This window comes from Labrus mixtus, chromosome 9, assembly GCF_963584025.1.
Source record: "Labrus mixtus chromosome 9, fLabMix1.1, whole genome shotgun sequence".
Lineage (NCBI taxonomy): Eukaryota > Metazoa > Chordata > Actinopteri > Labriformes > Labridae > Labrus > Labrus mixtus.
The window spans coordinates 23,958,833-23,985,267 of NC_083620.1; the positions used below are offsets into that span (position 1 = coordinate 23,958,833).

A 26,435-nucleotide genomic window follows, 5' to 3' on the forward strand; every position below is an offset into this window, starting at 1 on the left:
TTTCTTAACAATGGTCTTTTCCCTGCCCTTTCTTAAAGCGTCTCGAGGAAACACTTGTTATGGATTGGCGCTATACAAACAATGATTGATTGATTGATGTTTTATGTAACAACAAGATTTACTTCTCCAACATCTCTCCGACTTTTACTTTGGCAAAGTTGTATGGAAAGAAATATGCAAGTAAACAACATAAAAAAAATGTTGAAGGGATTATATAAGAGACTGATGCTGTCAGCTTGGCAACAATCCTGTTCATTGGCTGACTGACAGCCAGAAGCTGAGCTAGCATTTCACGTCCTCTTTAAGCTGAACAGTGTCAGCACGGCATCAAAAGAGGTAGAAATAATGTCAAGCTTTATATAGCTGTACCTGTCATGTATACAACTGAGCAGTGTGAAAGCTTGATTTAATTTGCTGTAATGCAATGCTGAACAATGTCAATCTGACTAATTGGCCCGCTATCCAAAGAGCGAATGAAGTGTCATTTCATCCTGTGATGTTTTGTTTTAAAAGGCTCATGTGCAAATATAAATGTCTTATTTTTTTCAGAGTGCCATATCTCTGGGCTAATCAATGGCAACTTCATCTACATGTTTATTTTAATCAGACAGTATTGTTTTATCATTTGCGTCTCGGTCCTTTGCGTTTTTTTTTAATTCAGCTCTCATAAAAAATCTCCTTTTAAAGTCGCTTCCATGAATTCATCCTTCCGATGCTCCCATCTCCTCAGTTAATCTTGCTGGTCCCCATTCCAGTGAGATCCATAAATTCTGCCAGTGCTGAATAGAGGTCAATGGAGGAGGTTTGACTTTGCAGATCACACACCAGGATCATATAGGAGCCATATAGGAGGCTCAGATTCAGACTCAGTCAGCTGCAGCGATGTTCATGTCACACTTGTTTCAGTAAAGCCACATCACATGATTCTGTACTGGTTATAATGAATGATCCTTTACATTTATGTTGGTTGGTTGCCCATCTAGTGGGCAAACGTGACAAAGACCCCCCCCCCCCACCACCCCCCACCCCTCCCCTGCAATTAACACTGCAATGTTAACATCATAAGTAAGTGAAAAGCTCAGATAAGATGTCCATATAAATCTCATTCTTATTCACTGCCTGCAGTCAAGTATTTACTCCATATGGCCAGTAGAGGTCGCTCTCATTCCAGATCAAAGAGAAATGTCAATGACAGTAAAAGTAAATGCTTTTGAGAAGTGTAGGCGATAATATTTGATGATATTGATGATGAAGATGACGGTATTTAGGATGGTTTTGATGCTTCTCAATAACAGCTGTTGATGACGATATTTGGGTCCTCCTCTCTAGATCCTTGCTTGTGTTCTCTGATGTTCGTCTTGCTGGATAAAAGCGTCTTCTAAATGAATTGCAGAATTTGATTGTGGTATGCTATTACTTGCACAGAGGCTGCTAAAGAGTTTCATATTCATTGTCCAAAACATATATTTAGACCCCTTCTTACTTGATAAGTCTCTTTAATGTGACAGCATGAATCAGTGAATGAAACCTTGTTTTTGATAGTTTTATTAAAAAAGGATGTGTCTTGTCCTTGACTTCACAATCCAGTACCCTTAAGCAGGTATGATCGAGTCAAACCTTAAGTCATTCATTTTACAACCATAGGAGGTCAAAGTTGAATAAAATTACACCCATTAAGAAATGGCAATACTGAAGCAAAGTAAAACCAGCTTACACTTTTGTACCACGTGTATTACAGGAAGGTTGACACTGATAAAATCAATATATAGGATATTAACATATTCACTATTTAACCCTTTACATATATACAATATTTACATTGTTTTTGCATGTACAGTATATTCACTCACATATTTACAAAGACACTTGAGTCTGTATCATAATTATAGCTTAAATCTGAAGAGAATAACATAAACATGCTTCCCAGAAGCACTTAAGAGCTTGAATGTCCTAGACATTGTAGATTAAAGTAACAGTAATATAATATTATTAAAGATAACAATAATTATTACAGAGAGGTTTAGCAACATGAAGGTACATCAAATCCTAACTCTGTGGACATTGGCAGGATGATTAATTTCCCATTGAGTATTTATGCTCAGCACCTATAAGATGTCCTCTTGTCATTGTGCAAGTACAGAGGAGCTCCAATTATTTTTTTTAGGGCTGATAGAAACTGTGCTTTAGTTCTGGGGCTCTGTCAATGCATTATGTCTGCCTGTTAGCAATGACTCAAAGGCTCAATCTTGATCTCATCGCTGAGCAGACAAAGTTTCAGATTTTGGTCTCCGGGCCATCAGTGATTAAAGGCTGGAAGGAGTTACGAATTCGGGCAGCTTCTGCCGCACAAAGATGACCAAAGGCTTTGTTGTACCAATCTGGAGTCCTTCCCCTGAAATAATAAAAACAGTATATTAAGTCAAAAGAGCATTTAAGCAAGAACAAGGAGCTTCAAATGAATAGTTCAAAGTAAAAGGTAAGTGGCACATAAAAAAGGAATTGATTTATGTGTGGTAAAAAAGCATTGTAATAATTGATGCTGAGAAAATGCTAATGAGTCTTACTTCAAGTCCACTCTGCAGATGTGAGTAAGTCTGGACTTTCCTGAGCCACAGGGCTCCAGCAGGTAGTTGGACTCCAAGACTATTGCGCGTACCCCTCCAACAGAGGGACAGTCCTCATGCTCTATAGACACAGAGACCAGGGAGCAGGCACCTTTTGGCAAGTCTGTTCTCCATGACCTTAAAGAAACAGAAATAGATTGAGTATGGACAATGACCCCTTCCAAAAAATTTTTTTTTAATTACCATTTTCTAATCTTACCTGATCACTACAAAGTCCCTGCTAGGATGAGGAGGCATGCGATTCAGGACATACTGGAACACCTCTGTGTGCTTGTCCAGTGTCTCACAGACTTTCCACTGGAGCAGGTCCACGTCCCACAGGTGGCGCTCTCTCAGCACACGGTTCAACACCACAGATGGTGGCGCTTCCACCTCCACGGAGACTCTCCAACGTCTCAAAGGGTTCCCATCTCCCACCTGGAGGAGACACATCGACACAAACCTTCTTATTAACTTGAAGATCAGAATGTTACATCCATGCCTGAAGTATAAAGCATTTTGTGCTATTTTTTTTGATAACTCATTGACATTGGGAATATTCTGATATACTATCACAGTTTATTTGAAACACTTTCAAAGTAGGAACACTAACCTTCTTATAGTAGAGCTCTGTGTTGTCGGAACTGCTGCAGGACACCCAGTACTTCGACTTTTCCCGGGCCTCTTTGAGCAGGTTCTGAAGCCTCCCCTCCATATGAGTTTGGTACGTTCCATCATCATCTTCCAGCTGCTTGCACAGCTCGACGATTGTTGGTGCATGCAAGTCAGCCTCCACATATGAATTACGCGACTGAGTAACCATCTCATGAGGGATCTAATGGGTGTACAGAAGCATGCGGTAAGAATCAAGGCATCATACGTAAAGGCATTCCTGTGGATTGCATCCAGGCTTGACATTATTGCGTCATTTCAGCAACAGGTTCTTCTCTCACCTCAAAGAGACGGTTGCATTCTATGATCATATGAGCAAGGCCTTGAGTCGCTGCTAAGTTTTCATTCAGGTCCTTCTGGTCCGGCCTGCCAGTGGAATACTTCTTCTGCATGGCCCTGGGGAGAGAAGACTCATTAGGCCAGTCGTGTCCCTAAGTCAACGTCCCTCTGGAACACAGTATATAAACCCTTCCTCCGCTCTGCAGGAAACCCCTTTGATGTCTTCAGCAACAATTTCAACACAGTAAATTAGAGCGCCATGCTTTGTTTGTACACAGCATGATCTCATAAAACATTGAGCTTTAAAAAAAAAAGAGTGCCATGTCCTTTAAAAACTGGCTCAGAAAGAGAGCAATCTACTGTACCCCTGAGGGCTGAGCAAACTCTGTAACCTATTTTATGTCTATCTTTATGGAGTCATAGGTGAAGATAATCATGCAGGAGTTAATAGAATCCATGCATGTGTCATTTATTAGATGTGTTAATAGCACAGAGTGGCAGGAAACTAGAAGACTTAAAAAAAAAAAGTACCTGGGTGAGAGATTGTCTTTCTTGAGTATGTTGAGATGAAAGAGTGACGGAGCCAGGCAAACAGCAATGTTCATGGGTGTCATCTGGTTCTCCTCCACAGAGGAAGTGACATCGCTGAGGAAACAGAGCAGAGTCTGCAGCACCTCTCTGTTTTCATCTGACATCAACATGATGGCTGCCTGGACGGCTTGTAACCTTTGGTCCTTTGGCACATCTGCAATTTTGAGAGAAAGGATTTCTGTTATTTCTGTTTAACAGACAGACAGACCATCCAAGGTCTTTTACTGGATTTGAAATTGCATTCTCACTCAGCCATATGCCCTTTGCTTAGGGTTCAGGTGCAGTTTAACAGTGATTCCAAATAGAGATAAAATCTGACACAACAAGGTTAACGCCAAAGAAAAAGTCCTTACATTGGTAGATGTGAAGAAAAGTCTCTCCCAGTTTGCTCGTGAGCAGAGGCTCAGGTAGATCTCTGAAGAACTGCTTCACCATGTCGGCCACATCGTACGCAGACTGGTCCTCATAGTTCACATTGTCTGGAGAGTTCTCATTCATTTGCCTGAGAGCTTGAATCCGAGACTTCACCCCTGACTTACGAAACAGACCCACCTATAAATAAAAGAGGAAGTCTTTAGGTTAGCCTGACGGATGAAAGCAACATGTAACTACAATGTACAGAGGTCCCTCTCACTGCATTGTTACTATTCTACTATTGTATTTCCCTACAACCTGTGTAAGTAAACTCTGAAACTTTACACCACAGTATTCACATTAGATAAGCCATGTAACCTGTAACCTAAGAGCGTGTGTACTGTGGCTGACCTGGTCAAGACACTGGCTCCTCAGGTAGCGTAGCGCCTGCTGCAGGCCAAGCGGCAAAGGTTGTCCAGAACGTTGCACATGCACAATGAGAGGCACTCCAAACACGTTCTTATCCTTATAGTCTGGTACCTTCATTCTCTTCATGAACTTTGGCACTGACCTATGAGAGACAGAAACATATTTGATGAGATGCTAAGAGTCTATACACAGGGTTTATGATGTTGAAAAATAAAAAAAATGTGCATCCACATTTCATACATTAAATATAATATGACAATCTTAATTTCAGTCTGTTTCATAACCAGATACAATCTTCCCAAAGGAGCTTTAAGGTGATACAGTATTATAAGGGTTTGAGCCAAAAGGAAATCTTGTAGTTGTAAGTTTACATTTTAAGAGATGTTATTAATGTTAAATTAAGTTAAATGAGACTTACCAAGTCCAGCCATGTTTGTTAGACATGGAGTACTTCTCCATGATCGCAGTGAGGCGCAGAAGAGAAAACTTCTGCAACAAACTGAGCTGGCCTGCTGACTGGTTGGTGATCTGCAGGGATGCTACTGAGTGACTTATGCGATTAGATATCTGAAAGCTGGGCCATCGTAACCTGTCAAAATAAATAAAAATACATTTAAACATATTTTTTGTCTTAGTTCACTTGTGCCTTTAACTATAGTAATTAAAAAAAAATTGGGACTTTCATTACGGTTCCATGTGTCTTACCGATTGGGTCTTGTGAGTGAAGCGCCTACTCCTGAGTCCCTCCTCTCCCTGAGCGGCGTAGATTCCGTCTCCGCCAACGAAACTCTATCTCCATCCCCGTAACTTGGTGCGGTCTGACTTCCTGTGACAGAATTTCCCTCAAAGTCCAATGTGATCTGGCTTGAAGACTGGAGGCCTACTGTGTCCTCTCTCCCCTCTCTGTCCACCTGCGCTTCTGCGACAGGCAACACGTTCTGAGACCAGTGGTCCACAATCTGCTGTAAGCCATTGACATGCAGCAAGATGTCGTCCAGGTGGGGGAACAGGTCCTCTTTCTCCAGGTCTATCAGGTCTCCTGTGCTGGCATACAGATGGGAGCCAGGAACATTATCATACACGCTGATGCGGCTGCCTCTGGAGCAGCACTGGGTGACAGGTCTAGATTCCTTCCTGCATGAAATGAGTGGTGGGGATTCCAGGTGCATGCTGCCTGTGTGCCAGTTGATAGAAGCCCCGTTGGTGGGGGACAGGCTCTCTATGGACAGTGCTTTGGGGAAGGTTCCTGGCTTGTGGTCTTTGGGAATGTGGACCACCAGGTCTTCATGGGAGCAGAATTCATTCCTGCGGTTTTGTTCTGCAACTTTATTCACTTGGTTGCCTGAGAAGATGTCGACGTCCTCCAAATACATGCCACTGCGCTTGTAGTCGGCTCGGTGAGGCTTACGCTCCTTCAGGCTGGGTGTGCTGACAGCACTGCCGCTAGAATGGCTGCTGCCCTCACTGCTGGACTGGGATGGAACAACTTTGTTGGACGGTGTTTCCGAAGCCTCTACTTCTCCATTTATTATCTCCACACATCGCAGCGTCTTCAGTGCCTGGGCCTCCTCCTGCAGAACTGGAGCACTGATCACTATTGTCTTACGGCCTCTTCCCACAGTTCCCCTGGAACGCAGAGTATCCATACGCTTCAGGAAGTCTTTGGCACGGGTTCGGCCTGTCTTGCCGTGTTTGTCAGTTATAGAGCCGAAGTGAGAGATCTCTTTGGGGATGTGAGGCATTGTGAGGGAAGTAGAGTCTGGCATCGCAGCGGAATCTGAGCAGGTGCGGTTGGAGCAGTCAGAGTCCTCTGCGCTGAGGCCCCTGTGACCGCTGCCGCCGCTGCTCTCGCTGTGCAGAGAAGAGACCTCCGGCTCACTGAGGTCAGTCAGAACGCTCTCGCTGCTGGTGGTGGTTCTAAGAGGAACGCCGTCCCTGGAAGGATGACCCTCTCCCTGGCTTTCCAGCAGACAGTCAATATCTTGTAATCTGGACCAGCGCCGACTGCTCCACTCAAATGTCCATTTGTCGCTGATAGCAAACAAGTCTTCTTCATCAGAGTCTTCACTCTGAGGAAATAGAGATTATGTTATACCATTAACTCCAGCCCACATGATTGAATTAGCTATTTTAAGTCTCCTTGTGGAAATGAATGTTTCTATTTATAGGTCTGTCAAATAAGACCTTAATAACTGTCCATGAATCATGCATTCATATCAACATCCGTTCAGTGTGGAAACAGAATAAGGGATTGACAAATTTTTCAAGCCTTCCCCCCTTTCTCAAAAAATAATTCAGGCGCTTTTGTTTCTGTAAAAAAATGAAAATCAAAAAATCCTCTGGCTTCCGAGGTAAATCCTGTGTAGCATCATGTCATCTACGCTTTAAGGAACAGTCAAAGAGGAAACATAGGAAATAGCTAAGGGATCTGCGCTGAATTAAAAACATTATACAACCTAGCCAACAGTGATATAACACCAGACAAATGATTCCTTTGACTTGAAGACTTTTCCATAAATAGACCAAACAGGAAAAATCATTAATATGAGCCAGCAGGCTGCATTCCAAAGTGGGAACAGATAAAAAGCTGTCCTACTCAACAACATGAATACGACAATAGTCTAATCTCAAATATCACAGAATCTGGGGTAGAGGGATGAAACCAGAGTGTATGTGTGTCAGTGCAGGAAGGATATGCATAACTTCAGGCAATCTTTGTAAGAAAACATCACTTTCTACAATGGATTAATGTTCCTCTTGTACTTTTCAAATGACAAAGCGATATTCAAGTTGAGAAGTAAAGCTTTTAGAGGTGAACAAAAAGACAACAAACCTTAAGAGGTACTGTATGTAACACAGGGTTATATTTCAAAACAGTCTATTCACAGAGAGAAAACCTTGACACCCACTTATCCATTAACTCTTTACTGGAAAAAACGGTACACACTTCATCACCAGTATTTTATCCTTATTCAAGCTTAGAGTCACACTTGTTGTCCAATTATTCACCTTCAAAGTCAAACACCACAAGAGCCTTTAGTTTGACGATGAAGCATGCAATCCAGAGCTGACACTTACTTTCTTCTTCGGAAGGTTCACGTCAAGTTTCATAGAGGCACACTTGTTCAAGGTGTTGAGTCGCCTGAAAGAAAATGTCCAGAGGATGAAAAATGTTCTGAACAAACCACAAGTGTTTTCTAATGACTACTCCAGAAATACATCCTGTTCCGTTTATGCTATTTGAGCAATAACTGAATCAGCTTCAGGTCGGGATGTACAACCAGGCCCAGAGGGAAATTCAGTTTGTCCCTGGTACAGTATCCCAAACATAATATACAGCAGTAATTTATGCCTGCTCTCTTCTCTTTCTTTTAGCGCTGTGTTGAAGTCAGCGTGGCATTAAAGGTTGTTTTCAGTAGTTTAATTTGAAATACTCATGAGAAAACTATTGAACATTTTCAATATTTGTCATCCACCATACAGTCTTGGAACATGTGCTCAGTGATTAGAGGTTTCATGGGTGTGCAAACTGGAATATTTAAAGTCACAAATAACCTCACATGAACCAACAATAGCACAGGGGGAAAAGATGACGGCATGACAAAGTGCACTGCAGCTCAATGGCACTCCTTTGTGGTGTGATAATAAGAAGCTTTAACAGCTCCTCATACTGCTCACAGTCTTTTTACAGATTTACTTTATTGTTCTGCCACAGTTAACGGGCTCACACGGAAGTTGTAACTATCCGACCGGGTGCTGTTGATGACAGGGGTTAGACAAACAAAGAGTTCTCATGATTGTTACCGTAGATAGTGGGACCTGAGTGAGGAGAGGATTTGAAACTTGGGGGCCTTTTATTCCGCAGGCCTAAAGAGCTTTGAATGTGGGTTCTAAAATAGTAGCCTGCTCAGCCTGGGATCAGAGAGAGAGCACTCACATACATGAAATATCCTTCAATTCCAGCGCTGTCAAAGCACCCATGGTGTGTAGGGAGGCAGTTACTTCTGCACACCAGACTGTAATTGCGTAACTGACAACAAAACCAACCTTATGTTGCCATAGAGACGCTCGGATGTATGGGCAAAGTCACGTTGGAGGTGGAACTGTTTCCAATTGTCTTCTATTTATCCCGTGGCTAGTTTGGAATTCAGATGAGTCGCTTTCGAGTTGTTTAGAGTTCGCAGTATGTTGAGCTGTGCGAGGCAACCCTCACGCTCCTTTTGCTTCTCTTGCGGGACGGTTGCTGTGGTTACTGGGGTAACTAAAGCGCTGTTTTCATCTGCGCTTGAAAAAAAGTACATGAGCTGTCTGGCCCTACAAGGGAGTGGTATGGAGCCACCAGTTGTTGGCTTAGTGTGAGTTTTATGTTCTTAATTCTTTGAGGCAAACTTGGAAAAAAGTCAAATCTAGTATCACACAGTAATTTGGGTAGAAGGGTTTACATCAGTGGATTCAGTCCTGACAGATGAAGGTCAAATCAATGCTTTCTTTATGATATTCTGAATAAGAATGAAGAAAAAAAAGGTTTTTCTTGCAATCCAAAGATGTGACAACCGTTTATATTTAGGGTTTGTTAAACAGTTCTGCTTTCTATTTGTGGCATTGACTCATCTGAGTCATGGATGAGCCATGTTTGATTACCTGCACAGAGGTTCCACGAGATCTTTGTCCAGAAAGTCATGATCTCTTTTCACTGGAGAAATGTCAATGGGGAACTGGGAATCTGAAGGATAAAAAAAAAAAAAAAACACATTCAAATGAGAGAAAATGGCAGTGTTGAAAATAGATCTGATGTTGCAGTGTTCATGAATGGGATAAACGGAGAGAAAGATCTGGAAACCACATTCTTTCCAGCAGTACATTGAGGTCTTGGAGACCACCAAAACTTGTTTTGTATGTGATGCTAATGAGAAGAGTCAGAATTTGCCCAAATAGCAGCGCTCAGGCTTGTGCAGGCATTACGTATTGCTCTGGGTATGGGCCCCCCTCTTATGTAACTTCAGAGACTGAATCCAGACCTTCTGAATCTGACATTCCTCCACATTCATGAGAAGTCATTAACTTTTTATGAAAAGCAGAAGCAGCTACAGAAAAAAAAAACTCAACAAGGCTCTGCCTGTTGTGCAGACACTCGGGTACACTGCAGGCTTTGAATCCAGATTACATCGAAATAACAGATTGCATCATTAATGTCATTTCTAATACGTAATGCCTAGCATCAGGAGGGAAAACTCGACTTATCTGCTTTGTGCGCCTACAGCCGTTATCAGTGCACATTAGCATGAGCTCTGTTACAACAATCTACAAACTGTCAGCAAACAAATGTACTGCACCAAAGCACATCAAAAGTCTGGCCTCTGCACAAAGATCTGAGGGGGTTGAGCTACTTTAAGCTCTGATAAAACCCATTTCTTCCCATGACTTCAGTCTTTAAGCATAGAAGACATGTTTATAAAGTAACTGTAGCTTGGAAAAGATTAGACTTTAAAAGCGGCTGATGTTCCGCTCGTTTTGCGGTGTCTGGGGATCCGTCTGGAGCCCTCGCTCCGAGGCTTCCTGAGGACAGTTGTGTAAATGAGGCTCACTGTGTGCAGCCTGTGAATGCATGGTTTTGTGTACACTGGTTAAAAGACCAGATGACACTGTGTTGCATTATTCTACTCATCCTCTTTGAAAAAAAAAAGTCCTTTTAATGCCAGTTAAGAGTTTGGTTTCACATCAGATGAGCCAGTTACACTAAACATGTCTTTTTGAGTTTATTACAGAGTCCTTCTATTAGTGTGCTACCTCATTCATCTCTGTCTTTTATCCAAACAACATTTCCTCCCCTTGTGAAATATATGTGTGGGAGGTGAAGGAGTGCTTTTATTACCTTCAAAGAGCTGAGCATACTGGGGAAATCCTGCTGCCCGCAGCCAGTCACACGCCTCTTTCGCCTCGATCTCTGCAAGAGAAAACACAAGACATGTTTTGTTTTTAAAAGGAGAGATTAAAAGTGAAACTCCACCACATGAGGTCAGTTATAATTTGACAAAATCACTGGAGCATCAACAGAAGCAGCCAAGAAATCCCCTGTGTGACAGACAGACTTTGGTTATTCTAAAACTGAAAGTTTGTCTGATATGTTGGAGATGACACGGCTGTGATGACCTGAGGGGTCGGTCTGTCTGGTTGGATGTATCCCAGCTCACTCAAGTGAAACAACATGGGATCTTATGTAACTTTCTGTTTGACGTATGTAAAATGTGTGTGATAAAAGATCAAACTGAGGACTTTAAAGAAGGTAAAGTAAGTAAAGACAGAAACACACTTCACCACACAGAGCAAGAGGTACTATCATGAATAAAAACACCAAAACAACAACAATTTAAAGAATAATAAAAAGCTATAGATAACATTAAAATACATTTCAGACAAACAAACCATCACATCCACTTCTTGATAAACAAAAGCCTCCAGCAGACGGGATCACATGCAGGTCCCTCTGCCGTCTGCAGCCTTCAGAGCGGCTGATGACAAGGAGAGGAAACAGACCGTTGGCACCTTTCCATTAATGCTAATAGAGTTTGGTGTCATTTACCGCCTGAGTGAGACGCACTCTCTGACGCACCAGTGCTACATACACAGTTTGCTCTGTGCTCAGAGAGAAAATACATAAACATGTTGGATAAAATGTGACTCTAAAGCAGGGGGGCAAGGAAGAGGCCTGAAAACACAACACCTTCTTAAATCTTTACACCAGTATTTTCAAATGTCTTTTTTAAATCAATATGGAGACAGTTTTCTTCACTTTATTGTAACAAGGAAGAACTGAGACTTTTACCAGACTGACTTTGAATTAGCATTAATTAATTTCAAATATCTGTGTTACTCTTTCTAAATCCATTCATTTAAAATGTAAATATCTGGGAACTGATGGTCGAACATAAGTTATTGAAAATTCCACTTGAGGCTTTGGTAGAATGTTTTCTTTTTCATTTTTCAGATTATTTTGAAACGTGAACAATGTAGTGAATAATCTAAAAAGTAACTAGTAACTTGTTGACTATAAAAAATGTTATTGCAGGTCAAGACATCAGACATCAGAATCCTATTTCAAAAATGTTATCAGGCTATTCTGCAGCATGAACAAATCATTTTTCATTCACAGTTTTTCAGTGTTTTTGGTGATTATAAAATGTAATCCTTTACAATATAAATCATTTAAAATAATAAACACTATAGCTCAAACTTTAAATATAGCGTGAAAACATTCTTACCAGCTTCAGTCCTTCTTTAAACCACACAGCTAATTAAACTCTTCTCTCCTCACGCTCACGCCTGAGATCCTATCCGACTTCGTCACGAATTTCATCAGCACAAACACATCACAGCCATGTAGGGCTACACATAATCTGCACCCATGGGTAACACACCAGCTCTCCCATCACACATCTGAGGTCTCAGCTCCTCGTTGGGTCTATGTCTGTCACACTGCAGCTGAAACATGAACCGGGCTCATTCACCACACAATACTGTGGAATTACTGCCACTGTAACCTTGCAAATAGATACTGCTATCACCCACTTCTCAAAAAAAAAAAAAAAACGGTTGCTCGTGGGACTCACCTGTGCTGCTTCACATGTGTGTCACCCAGAAATCAATGAAAAGTGACTTTGGTCTTCAGTCTGACCAGCAACTGAATAAATATTAACAGCTCCCCGTGTCCTTGGATGACAAAAGCAGCCTACTGTTTTCCCCCTTTAGCAGCAGAGGAGTCAACATGTGTCTGCTGCTCCGCTCTGCTCTGTTCCCACCTGTATCACCAGGAGCTGAAGGCTTTCTGTTCCACTGACCTTCCGTCCCAGGTGGATAATATCAGGCCAGTATTATTCAGCTCCTCAGTAAGAGCGCTGCCTGGTCCTCTTGGTGTCCCACAGACGCAGGTTGGACCCCTGAGAGCACGTAACCTGAGCTGGGAATTCCTCTCTGTTTGGCATCCAGTAACTCGATACCGAGACATTCTGTCCTCTCATCCTCTTTCTAAGGAAATCTCCTGTGGATAAAAGGCTGGGCGGGCATGGTGCCAATGAATGAGAACTTGTGTTTGCTCTCCACAAGCTTTAAAACTGTGTACAGTATAAAATTACAGTTTCACAACGAGATGAGACCTCCGTTTGGCTGTGACACAAAAGCCCAGACTGTCAAAGTACCGCTAAAGGCAACTCCTCCCTTTACAATTGACTTTATGCAACAGTCACTATCACGAACAGGGGTTATGCAATTCATCGCCGAGATATGACATGTTTTCGAAGAGCTGCGGGGAACGACATGGCACACTTGGACAGTGATCGGGCAGAGCAGACACAAACGCTGCCAAAAGGATGACAGTTTTAAAGGCTCGTTCACATTCTTCTCTTTCACAAAAATATTTACAGCCGACCACATGTGGCTGAAAACTTTCCAGGGCTTTATGATGCGCTTTGATTGCCCTGAGATGCATTTGTCTGAGAGTGGAGCTTTGTGACTATGATAATCCTCTTCCTTTCATACACTTTCACAAACAATAAAACATCCGATTCATTCTTTAAGGATTATTCTCTATTAAAAAAAGACATCATAATCATCAAAGAGGCTCAGGCCTTTCTATGTTATCTTACAGTTTACATCCAGTCACAAACTAATTTGTACTTACGGGATATTTTCATCATTCAGCCGGAGTGCTTCATATATCCCTTAAGACTTAAGATTGTCTCTCAGCATGTCGGAGCATCTTCATTCCCACACTGAGCCACATTCCTGCCCTCTTCTCTGAACGCAGCTCGCAGTTTGAGCTCAGATCCTCAGCTCCTTCTTTCCCCTTTCTCTTTCCATCTACCCCCAACCACCATGTGTCTGTCCCAACACTAAATCTCTCCTTCAATCCTCCCCCTTTCTGTGGCATGTTCTCCCCCTCTCCCTCCCTCCCTCCCTCCCTCCTTGTGCCCAGCCCTCCTACCCAGCTCTGCCCACGACAACTCTTTTATACCCCACTCAGCACATTTTTGGCAAAGATCTAAGCGGCAGTGTTGCCTCTGAATTCTCGGAATCTTCTTGTAATTCAAGGAACGTGTTTTTAAACGGCTTCCATTGCTGATATATTTCGTTGTTTTCAGTTATTTTGGCACAGATAACATGAAGTCAGCTTTCACAATCTTTCAAAAAATATCATTCCCCAAGTGTGAAAACTGTGGGAAAAGTTCCATTTAAACAAACAAAGGAGAAGCAGCACAGTTTTTGCAGGGTCCAGATGTTGTTCCAGCAGCTCGACGAAATGGAAAAAAAGCGTAGGCAGCTGAAGTCGGGGGGGAAAACCATGACATAAACTGTCAGCAATCAGCAGCGGTGAATCATGCTGAGGCACACGGCTCACAAGACTCAGCGCTAACATCATCACAGTGATATATTTGTCTGTTTCACCTCCGTCTCAGCCTCTTTGTCTGAAGAGAAGTCAATGAATGAGAGGAGCTGTGTGATCTGTGTCACCTGAGACTGTTGTGGTGTTTCAAAAAACAAAGAGTAATTTGTTTGTAACTGTATGTGAAAAGATTTCCTGTTTCTCCGTTGCAAAAAGACAAGTCATTGTGAATATATACAAATAACAATATTACTAATATGTAGAACTTATTTAGAGCTTAATTTCATACAGATTGTATTATTAAAAAACGTATCCTGAACAAATCCAGTATTAGATTTAACCATTCTGCAGATATCCAAAGCTCACAGTGTAAATGCTAAGCAGACAGAAATGTGTTCAAAAAGTAAAAGAATAGTGTAAAAAAAAAAAAAAGGAAACAATCATAAAAAAAAATTCTAATTATAACTTTATTAATGACCTACAAGAGGAGAACGGAAGTGAAACCAAACCCAGGAGCATACAGTGGGTTTGCCAAGTGAATACATTAAAGTTGAGAAGGTCACTTTTATATTCCTCCGGTGTATGCTTCCTTTATTTGCAAATAAGGAAATCTCGATGTCTCTTGACCATCTGTTAAAGTCAAAATCTGTATTTTCCCAGTTCCCTCCATTAACCGCCCTGTTTGACGTCGTATTATAAAATCAATGATGACAAAAGTCTGTATGATGCATCAGGAAAATCCATTTTTTCAAATGTGTGGATAAAATGAGCAGCTCTTTAATTGGCTGGGTTTGCTGTGGCACCATGATTACATAAGGACATCACAGCGATCCATCATTTCCTAAAGCTCAAGTAGAATTCCATGTGCGGCCTTTTCCTCCGGCGACTGTTTCTTTTGTGACGTTTAAGCCATTTCCTCTTGTAAAACACAACTCTGGAGCCAGGAGTGGGTACAAAGCGGCAAGCACAGACAGACTGACGTAGGCAGAGCACTTTAGTCACCTTAACAAACTTTATAACAATAAATACACTACGGGTATATCAGAGCTTTAAAGGCACACTCAAACTATCTGCTTTGATTTACTGGGCAGCCCTCACGAATGTGTGTCCATTCCTCCCCCGCACTGTACAGCATGAATCAGCCAGACAAGCCAGCCAAATATGTCAGTCAAAAAAAGAGAAAAAAAACTGACTATTACTGAGAGCGGAGACTGTCTGTATCAAAAACACCTGGGGAAAGACGGAGACAGGCAGCTATATGGGAGAAGAAAAAAAAGTCCACAACTTTTTTTGGGCTGGCTGGGAGAGGTGTCGTCACGCTGGGAGGCATGAAGCAGAGGCCTCTCTCCCCCTTTATGATGCTAATTGCATACAGACAGTGAGCAGTCAGCCTTACTGTAATAGTTAGACGAGACAGACGGCCAGGGGGAAACACACTGCCCCCCTCTGAAAGTCTGCCCAAAAACCACAACATCTGATGTCTCATGCCCAAAATAGCCTCGCATTTCCTCCTGTCTCGCAGTGTGGGAATTATTCACAGGGGAGCAAACAGGAAGCACAAATAATGATGAAGGATAAAAGAAAGACACACTTGATGACCAAACGTGATTGTTGATGCAGGATGTAGCTCAGGAGACCCGTTGTGTATTTGTGAGAGTTCAGGTAATCAAAGGGGAATGTTGGAAATGCAAAAGGTGGATTAATGCTGCCCCTGATGTCGTGGGAATAAAGGCTGCCTTTTTTCAAGAGCAGGTTTTTAATTAACAAAGCTCTACATGTCCCTCAGACTCCAACATCCTCCACACAATAGGACATAATCATCGGCGTAACAGGAGGTTCCACTCGCAAATATCAAAAACCCGTCTTCAGTTTTTTTTTGCGTTCTCGTCATCACCTGTAATCCAGACAAAGGACAAAAGCCAAATCTAAGAGATATCTGTCCGCAGAGGTGAGTAACAACACAGATCCTTTGTTGGTGTGACTTTTCTCCTGATGCAGTGATTGGCACATGAGCTGGCGGGCTCCACAGGCCGAGTAATTACAGAGAGAGCTGCTGTTGAATCATTCACCGGCTTCCAGCCCCCTCATTTGACACACAGGGGACCTGTTATCCCGTACTCTACATGGGATGCAGGTTTTAAATGATCAGCTCCGGGCTGCGTTGCTAAGACAACAAAGGAAAATTTCCTCAAATACAAATGAGGCTGCAAATCCCGGGCCTGCGTTTGCCCTGTGGTCCTGTGTGACCTGTGGAGAGCTGCATTCAGTGGACCGCAGGTCTCCAGTTACAAGTGGATTTACAAAGCAGACATCAATGCCTCCTGCAGGACGGGGACCTCAGGACAAACACAGTGCTAACCAGCCAGCCCAGGAAAAGCCAGAGCCAAGGATAGGGCTGGGGTGTGGTGATGTCTGTGTCTGCACAGACCCTGGCCTCAGACTGTATTTTGGAGTTTTCTCATCATGTTCCTGTGTTCGGGACATTTCTTTGTGTCAGTCATTACACTCTGCAGGTCACTCTGGATCAAGCTTCAAACTCTGCAGGTCACTTAATAGAAATGTAGAGAGGAGGTGACGTTGCTGTCTCTGTCATGTGTCTCTCTCTGTCCTTCTGTAACAGACACTATTGTCACTTTTAATGAGACGACAAAAGAACTTCACAAACGTCGCATGAATTTAAACGGTTTAGCGTGTCATGGCTGTGAAGAGCTGCATGTCTGGGTGGACAAACAGAGACACACAGCCGGCATCATAAAGAGGGCTGCAGACAAACAACACGCTCCTTGCACATGTATGATGAGTTGTAGACATATTTATTAGTTTGGCAGAGTGTAACCTCTGTGAAACAATCATAAAACATTTTTGTTTTTTCTTTCTTTAACATTTTATTTACATTAGCCGCACTCCCTCGCTTCACTTTACATCTATGCCACTCGACCACCGCTGCTTTATCTTGCCCTCGGCAGCTTCAGGGTCCAGGAGCCGCCTTACTAACCAGCGGCATCTACAGGTGTGGAGGTTGTTGTGATTACAGGAATTTAAGGGAAATAAAAGGATCATTTTTAATTAATTTAATGTATCAATGTGGGGGACCAGAAAATCAATGTACAACTGTGAAATTAATTATCACGATATCAGCTGCATTGTTTTTTTGCACAGCTCTAGCCATTGAGCTATTAGCATTCCTAACCTGCAAGTCAGGATTTTTAATATTTAAGACCCATCACAGATGAGATTAAATATTCTTCAATTCTCTCCTCGCCTCTTTAAAGACACATCACAGATGCATTTTTATGCTTTGATTAAAAAAAAAAAAAGTTTTCTAAATCAGCTGGTAAAAGACTGAGGTCCACCTTTTCCTTCACAGCAAACACACACACACACACACACACACACACACACACACACACACACACACACACACACACACACACACACTCACAGCAAGAGCTTATTGATTGTGAGAGTAAATAACACGACTCTGTGAGCCGGAGAGCTGCTGTTGTTGACCGTTGCCAAAGCCTGCTGGGTCAAAAGTCATGTGAGCTGTGTTTTTCTCTTGAGGTCCTGTATTGAATTCAAACAAGAGCAGCACAGCTGTGGTAACACTCTCCTTCACCTCTGAAGGACACCCAGAGAGAAACGGCTTTCATCTTGAGGGGCAACAACCCCTCAACTCTCTCTTTCTTTTTCTGCCTGTTGCTCTTTGTGTGTCTCTTTAAGTCTGGAAATACCAGTGACAGCTTTTGGGGCATTTCCCATCCTACTTATGATACAACAATTCACAGTGACGACATTTGAATACCTAGACAATCATTCACTTCACCTATTCCTGGGCAGTGTTGGTTACCAGAAGTCTCACAGTAAAAGCAATGAGCTGGCTCATGTCTCTCTTCCCTCTTAAGAACATCATGGTGCCTAAAGGAGGGGTATTACATTTAAAATCTGGAAAGTCACTCGACAACATCCCTGGATAGAAATAGGCGATATTATCAGAGATGGACCACTAATGGCCTCTTACAAAGAATCCATACCACAACAACAAATGATGAGCCCCCTGAGCCTGTTCTGGTAAACACAAGAGGACAGATAATGGATTAAGATGTGGGCTGCATGGTCTCAAAATAAGCCAAGTCTTCAATGTTCAAACTGTCAGCTCTGCAGGGTTCAGCCAACTCAGAGCAGCGTCTCACATTCGCTCGGTTTTGAGAAAATGTTCTAACAACCACATGTTGATTCCTCACAGTCATTCAGCAAACCGAGGGGAGTGTGTTCCAGCTTCACAGACAGGTGTTCCTCTTCTTCTTCTTCTTCCCCTTTGGTCACACTGTAGGAGCCTTTGGCACGTGACTTCAAGCAGACACTTCAAGAGGAGTGTCCTTTACCAGAAACAGGACCTCTGACCTGAAACCACCAGGAAGGAGGAGATACCTCAGAAATCTCCCCATCCTTAAGTACCTCCGCTTTACTGCCAACAGCTCCGAACAGAGCAGAAATCAATCAGCCAAGCTTTCTGTGAAATACATACTGCAGTCAATTCTGCTAAACACTTCCAGATGCTGGACTGTAGCCATGTTCCCACGCACGTTCAAGTGTTTTGGGAAGGCCTTTATGAAAGATTTGCTTTCTATGGTGATACAAAAACATCAACTTTGTCTTATGGAGATTTCCTTTTTCATTTCATACATGCCTCCCTAAACCCCCGGACTATTGATCTTATCAGAATTATCATTGTGCAAGTTGTAAGGATGAAGTTATTTTTTTACTGTCCACAGAAAAATAAACAACATAGAGCAGGATGAATTATACAGGCTGTTCAGCGATAACACACATCTAGCCCCCTATCATGAATTCAAATCGCCTGTCTTACCTATATATTGTTTTTTATTCGAAGTTATTGTTTCTATTAAAGTGAGCTCCTCAGACTTAATAACACCATGACAAATCTTCCCAGGAGGCATAAAAACAACAAGGTAGAGAGATGGAACTGATAATAAGAGGTACCCATGGGGAAGTTCAGGCCCTGGATTTAGACTTAAGGCTTGGAAACAAACTTCAAAATAAAGTTTAACCTCAGGGCCTGGAAGACTTTTTTTTGTTCACTTACATCCCGTAGAAGATTTTTACTTCCTTTTCTCCTCCCTCTTTCTCTCATTTTGCTCTTCTGTCTTCCTCCCCAGCTGTCATTTAGCCTTTGTTTTTTAACAACCGAGTATTTTTGATTCTGATTTTACAAATGCACTATTGACAATTTCTGGAAAATTTCAGGCAAGCTGCCCCTGAAATCTTCCGAGTTTACCTCTTCACACATGCACCTCACCACAGCATGAGCATCATCGAGTCCCAGTCTTTGACTCGCAGAGAATCTCCTGAATGTTTCCTGCTGCATTCTCACATCGGCTCAACCCAAAAATGAACACAGAAAATGTACTAATGTCTGGAAGGAAAACATTCCGGGTAAAGCTGTGCAAAAGATTCAGCTGTTTTGCTCTCACACATGCACCTCAAAGCAGAAGACTTTCCCTGTCAGATTGTAAGGGGGTTGTCTTAGGAAGAGAGATATGGTGCGAGTTTGATTTTTGATTTTTAACTTTTTAACTTTTAACTTATTTTTGATAATTATATTCCTGTTTCCGGTTTCTTGAGCTGTTCCCCCCATGGGGATCAATAAAGTTTATCTTTTTCACTTGAGCTCCTTCCTGCCATTATGCCAGCTTCTTTACAGTCGTCAGTCAGTCCCTCTGATCCCCATATGCTCATCTAGTTAACTTTAGTCCTACCAACATATTCCACAAGTGGTGTGTGTTTGTGTGCCACCTGATCTGAAGTCCATACATGTCTGGTTTTATGTAAAGAACAGTAAAGGCTGCATGCCTCGCCATGTCATGCTGTTTTTCTCACTTGTAATATACGGTTGTGTGGCTGTAATTCTTCCTTCCCTTTGATAGCCTATATAAACACTGTAATTTGGTTTTCCGAGTGCGCCCTATAACACAACCTAAAGCAGGATGACAGTAAATGTCTGACAAACACTCAGCCAGATGACCCAAAATCCTGAGTCAAACATGGAAAAAGACGGACCGGAAAGTAATCAACACGTTTTATAAGCTGTGGCACCCACACAAATCAAACGTCTGAAGATGAAGGGGGCATTTCATTTAAGCAGGTGCTAACAAGGGCAGAGGAAAACTGTAAGCTGACAAATGTGCGCCAACCGCTTTGTGATGTACAGGATATAGAGAATAAAAACACCAAGAAGAACACTCCTCTGAAGTCAAATCCTGCAGAGCTCCATAAGGTCCACCTCAAGCTCATTTGGACCAGATCCCAGAGGGGACTATGCAGGGATCAGAGAGTAGAGAGGGGGCCACTGTCACAACAAGGACCCCTACCGTGAGAAAGTCCTCCGCAGTAAAAAAAAACAAAAACGGATGGAGCCAGCCCTAGGGACGCTGGTCCTAATTAACAAAATCAAAGTGAACGGCTACCAGGAGGCCTCAGGACTCTCACAGCACACACACACGACACACGTATGTGTCGCAGCAAAGACAATGATACAGTCAACGTGTGTATGAGGAGGTGGACATAGCTTATCAAGAGCAAATTCTGCTTTATTAGAGAACCCCCCCACACACACACACACACACAGATTTAAGATAAAATGAAGGATTTCTTGTCGTGCATGGCCATCAATGTGTACATAGAGTCACTCCAGACAAGAGCTTCATGTCCTCTCTGTCAGTTTTTAATAACACCTAGTGTTTACAACCACAAGGGGGCAGCCAAGTGCTGAACTCGAGCATGACTTCAATACAGATGAGGAAAATGTTGTAATAGGAAAAATCCAGGATGACAAACGTGCAACAATCACTGTCTGAAGAATAAATGTAATTTAATAATCAATGCAAATCAATAAGGAGAATAATATCTGACAGTTATCTTTATTGTCTATTGATATGAATAAAAACCTGATTTTAGATCATTAGATTCAGGAATGTTAATCATTTATTAGATGTTTGTTTTTTCTATTACTATGTTTTATCTTGCTGTCTGATAAGAAAGGATTATTTGGGTCAAAACATATTGATTTTACAGTTTTCAGTGACTTACATTGTTCTAATCATTGGCATGTGAAAGTCCTGAGAACAGGATCAACTTCCCTTCACGGCTCTGTTAATAAGTGACTTTGTGTTCCTGTTACAGTGCCGCCGAGGCATTTCTGAAATCTGCTCTCAGTCAATGATTAACTGTGCACATGTGGCAGCTGTCAGCCTCTCTGACTTTCAGATTCAAACGATTCAAACACAGGAGGGAGAACGACAGGAAGGACGTGAGATCAGCCTGCCACCTACAGGCCAATATAAGTCAGAGCTTTATCACTGTGACCTTTATCAGGCAGAGGTTGGTTGGATTGAGTCAGTTTGTTCCTGTCCGTTACGAGATTCTTGAAATATTCACTCACACAGCTGGAAATACCAACGGCTGCACACCAACTGTTGAGACATTTGGCTGCTGAGAAGCTCTTAAGAGCTCAGAGCTGTACGACAAATGATCTCATTACAGCAGATCAGTTTTCTACGTATTATATTATCCACATTTATATGAAATCACCCTGGTTTGTTTTCCGCAGTATTTTTCAGATTTATAGATATCTTACTTGTCTTTACACGGTTTACAAAGCGTGATTTTCTTAAGTTACATTGAGAGATAGTTGGATCTGTGTTTTTTTTACATGGGCTGTATGTAAAATAATTTTAAACACAATTTCACTGGAATGAAAGACAGTCATTCCCCTTTTTTAAAACTTTTTATGCTCTTTGGTGACAGCTTCTGAGACATTTGACCTTGGCTGGTCAGCTGGTCTATCACAAGATCATAGGACAAACACACTCATTGAAACATTCACACACACACACACACACACACACACACACACACACACACACACAACAAATACATGAGGAGAGCTTACAGACACTAGTATGTCCAAAATTCATACCACATCATAAATCTGTAAAGTATGTAATACACTGTAAAAGTCATCGATAACCTTTGTACCAATTAGTGATTTTAAACAGGGACATTCATATCACAGGCAAATTCAGTCGACAATCAACTGTGACTATTTTTTCAGGTAGATTTATTATAGTTAGTCACACTTTGTTTGAGTCTATTGTGGGAGGAACATGTCAGATGAGAACATCCTCAGAAACAGAAGTTGTCAATGTGCGGTCTGGTTTGGTTTGAACTTCCCTTTGTGCTAAATTCACCTACTGTGATCAAAGTTGATTTAATTTAGTACGTAGCAAGGATGTAGCATACAGCAATGACGTGACCATGATGTGACTATAATGTAGCCGTGACACCTTTAACTATTCCCTTGTGCACATTCAGAATACGTTGAAGGAATCATTGTGTCATCTAAGCATAAAAAGGATAGATTTTAATTAGTTTAAGTGCGGTGATGGTGTTGGTGTTTGAAGTACACATGCAGTTAATCACATGGTCTAAAACAGCTTTCCGCTCCTTGTCGGTGTTATTTGCTGCCCGCTGAAGGCAGCAAACAAAATCAGCATAACAATCAGATCCACAACAGAGCGCTTCATGAATAAAAGATAAACCGGCTGTGTGTGTACTTAGTAAACAATGCATACGGCTACATCCCCACTTATCATCAAACCTCCATCTGAATGAAGGAGCAGTTATGTTTGTTTCACACACACATGATCTAACGTGCCACATGTTGGAGCAGACCACGGATGAATAATGCAGAGCTCTGAGAGAGGAGTCTTGAGCGGGAGAGGACAGAGTCCGACTGGATTCCTCACCTTGAAGAGGCTTTTTTTTTTTTTACCCTCACAAACGCTCCAAACACAGAACAATACCAAGCCCTTCTCACAGCGGCTTTCTGACAATTATCCTTTTACTGGAAAGAGGAAGAAGAGAGGAAGAGGGGCCGAGCGTCTCCTCTTGACAAGCTCGAGTGTTCCTGTCCTCTCTATGGAAAGCATTCACAATCTCTGAGTGTGCAACTATCCTGCTCACAAATGTTTGCCTTCTCTTAAGGCAAGTTTTCTCTCTTGACGGTTTATTTTACTGAAGATTATTTTAACCTTGATGTAAATCAAAAGGTGTATTATCAAAGTAACTAGTCAAATATTGTGTAAATAGGATCAAACTTGTACTGAGATGGAAGATAATGTGCAAAGACTGATACACACAAGCAGGGGAACAAATGTAGAAAAAGTCAGTTAACCTGAAATACACGAGCCTGTTGCCCGTGACGTCTGAATAAAAGGCCAGCTTTGTTACCTCAGGACACAGTCAGATTCACGATAGACACACAGCTGCCATGCAGTAACTTGTGTCATTTGACAAGAGTCACATAACATCCTCCACCGTGGCAGAATGCACTAATGGACTTTCCAGGGCACAGGCCGGAGCCCGCTGGCTGCGCTGAGGTCAAAAAGCCAAGAAGAAGGGCCAAAGAGAGGTCAGACGGGACAGAGCTTCTTGTTCCAAACACAGCAGCTCTTAAAGAGAGGAAGAACCAAACGGCCTCAGTCAGCGAGCGAGCTTTTAGTCACGGCGTAGCGTTCAGCTGCTCGGGGTTTCAACAGAAGGCCGAGAAAAGTTTGACGGACTTCACACCACTTAAGAGTAACACTTTGAGGGCCTATAAATGTTCTGTGAACAATCTATAAATGATCAGGGTTTCAACAGAGTCCAGCTTGGAAAACAGCTGGAAAATATTGGTATAATATTGTGAGGTGATTCATTGAAATTCATTTATAAGTAGATTTTTTTAAACTAAAATTTTACTAAATCAGTCAAATGTGATGTACCAAACACACCTAAATCCTTCCCAACATTCCCTGATGAACGCTACATTGACACAACTGTCACACCAAAATAAGGAGTACATAAGTTCTCTCCCATATGTCAATAATAATATAAATGCCTTTTATTTTTATTTTTTTTATTTGTCAATTGTATTTCATTCAAAGAAACAATAAAGTTAAGAAAAACAAACAAACATAAAATCTCAAATTTTGAATGAAAAGGAGCAGAAAGAAGATTAATCTTATAATATCTGCCCCTCTTAATGAACCATGTGTACCAGCTTACACAATGGAAATCAAACAATTACATTAAATAGTTTCTGGGTAAGCTAATCAAGAGTTTCTCCTCTTTTCCCCTGTTGAGTTTAGTGTTCAGTATGTCAGGGACCGTGTACAAATATACATCTCAATCAATGAGAGGAGATGCATTGCACCAAAATACAATACACAATGAATCACTACAGAATATGATTAAGAGCTAATTACACATTATAGTCACATCCCAGATGATGGCATGAATAGCTCTGTGACTTATAAATAAGTATGATAAATGTGTGTAAAGTTAGTTATTGGACGTATACAATGTGCCAAATGTAGGAGAAAATCTGGACCCCAGATGTACCAAGCAGCACAGAGAAGGAAAAAAAAATCAAGAACACAGCAGTCCAGCCAGAACGATGAAGTATGGCATACTCCTCTGAAATCTGAGGAATATTTTAGGGAAGGAGACACATTCCTCCGCAATAAAAACAGGCCCTCTCTCCTGCACAACAATCCTACTGTGCAGCTCTCAAACGCCTGTTTCTTTCCATCCTGCATCACACAGCTGTGCAATGGCATCCATCATCTCTCAGAGCCGAGGAGATATACTGGGCAGAAATTTTGGACTGAAGGAATTTGAAGGTCCTAATTTTTTCCTGGTTCTTTGTCAGAAGCTAATCAGGATGGGCCGAGTGAGACCCCACACACATACATAGCATTGGTGGCTTTGAAATGCCATCAGATCGGAAACATGACTAAGACCCTGCAGGCTTCCCAGGAATTTTGGGTGAAACAATACTGAGTAACTCAGCCCATCGCCATGGCCCCCTCTCACTTTCAAACTGCTATGTCAACATGAGGGCCAGCTGGAATGCAGGAGCCACCGCGACACATGGAGATCAGTCCTCTGGCTTCCCTGTAGTAAGTCCCTTAAAAAAGTACCATTTATAGGTATGATTCACACAAGGTGAGGCATCAGAGTTGTAAGAAATATGATTCATGAAGAGCTTAAACACGGCTCTCCTGAGGAAAATGAAGAAATGCTGCCGCATTGCAAGTAAATTGCTCAATTAAGGCATTTATAGCAGTCAGATAAAAAAAAACTATGATTACCCAAATGAGCATAATCACAGCACTTCAGAAATCTGATGAAAACAGATGTGGAGCACCTTAAGTTTCCTATAGTTTTTCAACCTGTATTCTATTGTACAATATAGACACCATGGAGATTTATATTCCAAACAAGGTGTAAAAGAGTTTGTGGGCTCAGAATTTATATGAGGAGATAAAAACCTCTCTCCAAAAAAGAATTGCTTAACACAATAAACAAAATGAATCCCCTAATTATAACATTTACAATGGTACACTTCTTTTAATCCTTTCTTTTTTTTATTATAGATGATTAGTGTCCTGCATTTGCAGCGACTTCACGTTGTGATTTTTATAATTGATGGTGGATGCACACTTTTTAAACTCAACAGCTTTGATTTCAAGTTTCCCATGTTTAAAGTTTTTTTTTTCACATCTTGTAAATCGCTACATAACCGATGGTTCCCCAATCTTCTTCTCCTTCTATCTGCCCTTCATGGTTTGTGAATTTGTACTTAATATGCATTCAGAAATGCAGAGAATTGTCAAATGAACAATTCCCCCCTAAAAATGGTAACTCTAACTTGACAGTCTATATTCAAAAAAGTATTTTGACATGTCAGTCGAAGTGTTGCTGAAATGTGAGACCTCTCCCACATCAAAAAAATGCTTTAAAGGCATTTTATGACCTTAAATTTTATAAATCAAATGTAAGCCTTTTTAAGGACGCGTGGGAACCCTGATGAAACAATAAAACGTTTTTCATGGAAGATGGTGGAGATCATGAGAGTATGGATGTGGCTGAATAATATCTATTGAGATGGGTTTAAAAGTGAGGGACGAAAACAACAGAAAATGCAGAAATGTGCAAGAAAAGTGTCAAATAAAATGAATCATTAAAACTTCTAACCGGACGATACATATGCAGGTAAAAGCTGT

At 41.7% G+C, this 26,435-nt stretch overlaps 1 protein-coding gene across 4 annotated transcripts in view; it reads right to left on the reverse strand.

Annotated features, from left to right (window-relative positions):
- Positions 1-1,529: 1,529 nt before the first annotated feature.
- stard13b (StAR related lipid transfer domain containing 13b) overlaps positions 1,530-26,435 on the reverse strand; it is a 63,634-nt gene continuing 38,728 nt past the window's right edge. For 3 of the 4 annotated variants that reach the window (XM_061047007.1, XM_061047009.1, XM_061047008.1), the window contains 13 exons: positions 10,801-10,872; positions 9,570-9,651; positions 8,007-8,070; positions 5,634-6,997; positions 5,347-5,517; positions 4,911-5,070; positions 4,499-4,697; positions 4,086-4,299; positions 3,557-3,671; positions 3,217-3,438; positions 2,824-3,041; positions 2,565-2,741; positions 1,530-2,392 (listed from right to left, as the gene is read on the reverse strand). In XM_061047007.1, coding sequence (XP_060902990.1) covers positions 2,275-2,392; positions 2,565-2,741; positions 2,824-3,041; positions 3,217-3,438; positions 3,557-3,671; positions 4,086-4,299; positions 4,499-4,697; positions 4,911-5,070; positions 5,347-5,517; positions 5,634-6,997; positions 8,007-8,070; positions 9,570-9,651; positions 10,801-10,872 — 3,176 coding nt within the window. In that variant the 3' untranslated portion in view covers positions 1,530-2,274. Of the gene's footprint in view, positions 2,393-2,564; positions 2,742-2,823; positions 3,042-3,216; positions 3,439-3,556; positions 3,672-4,085; positions 4,300-4,498; positions 4,698-4,910; positions 5,071-5,346; positions 5,518-5,633; positions 6,998-8,006; positions 8,071-9,569; positions 9,652-10,800; positions 10,873-13,602; positions 13,808-26,435 lie in introns of those variants that run through there. The other variant, XM_061047010.1, reaches the window with a different exon arrangement.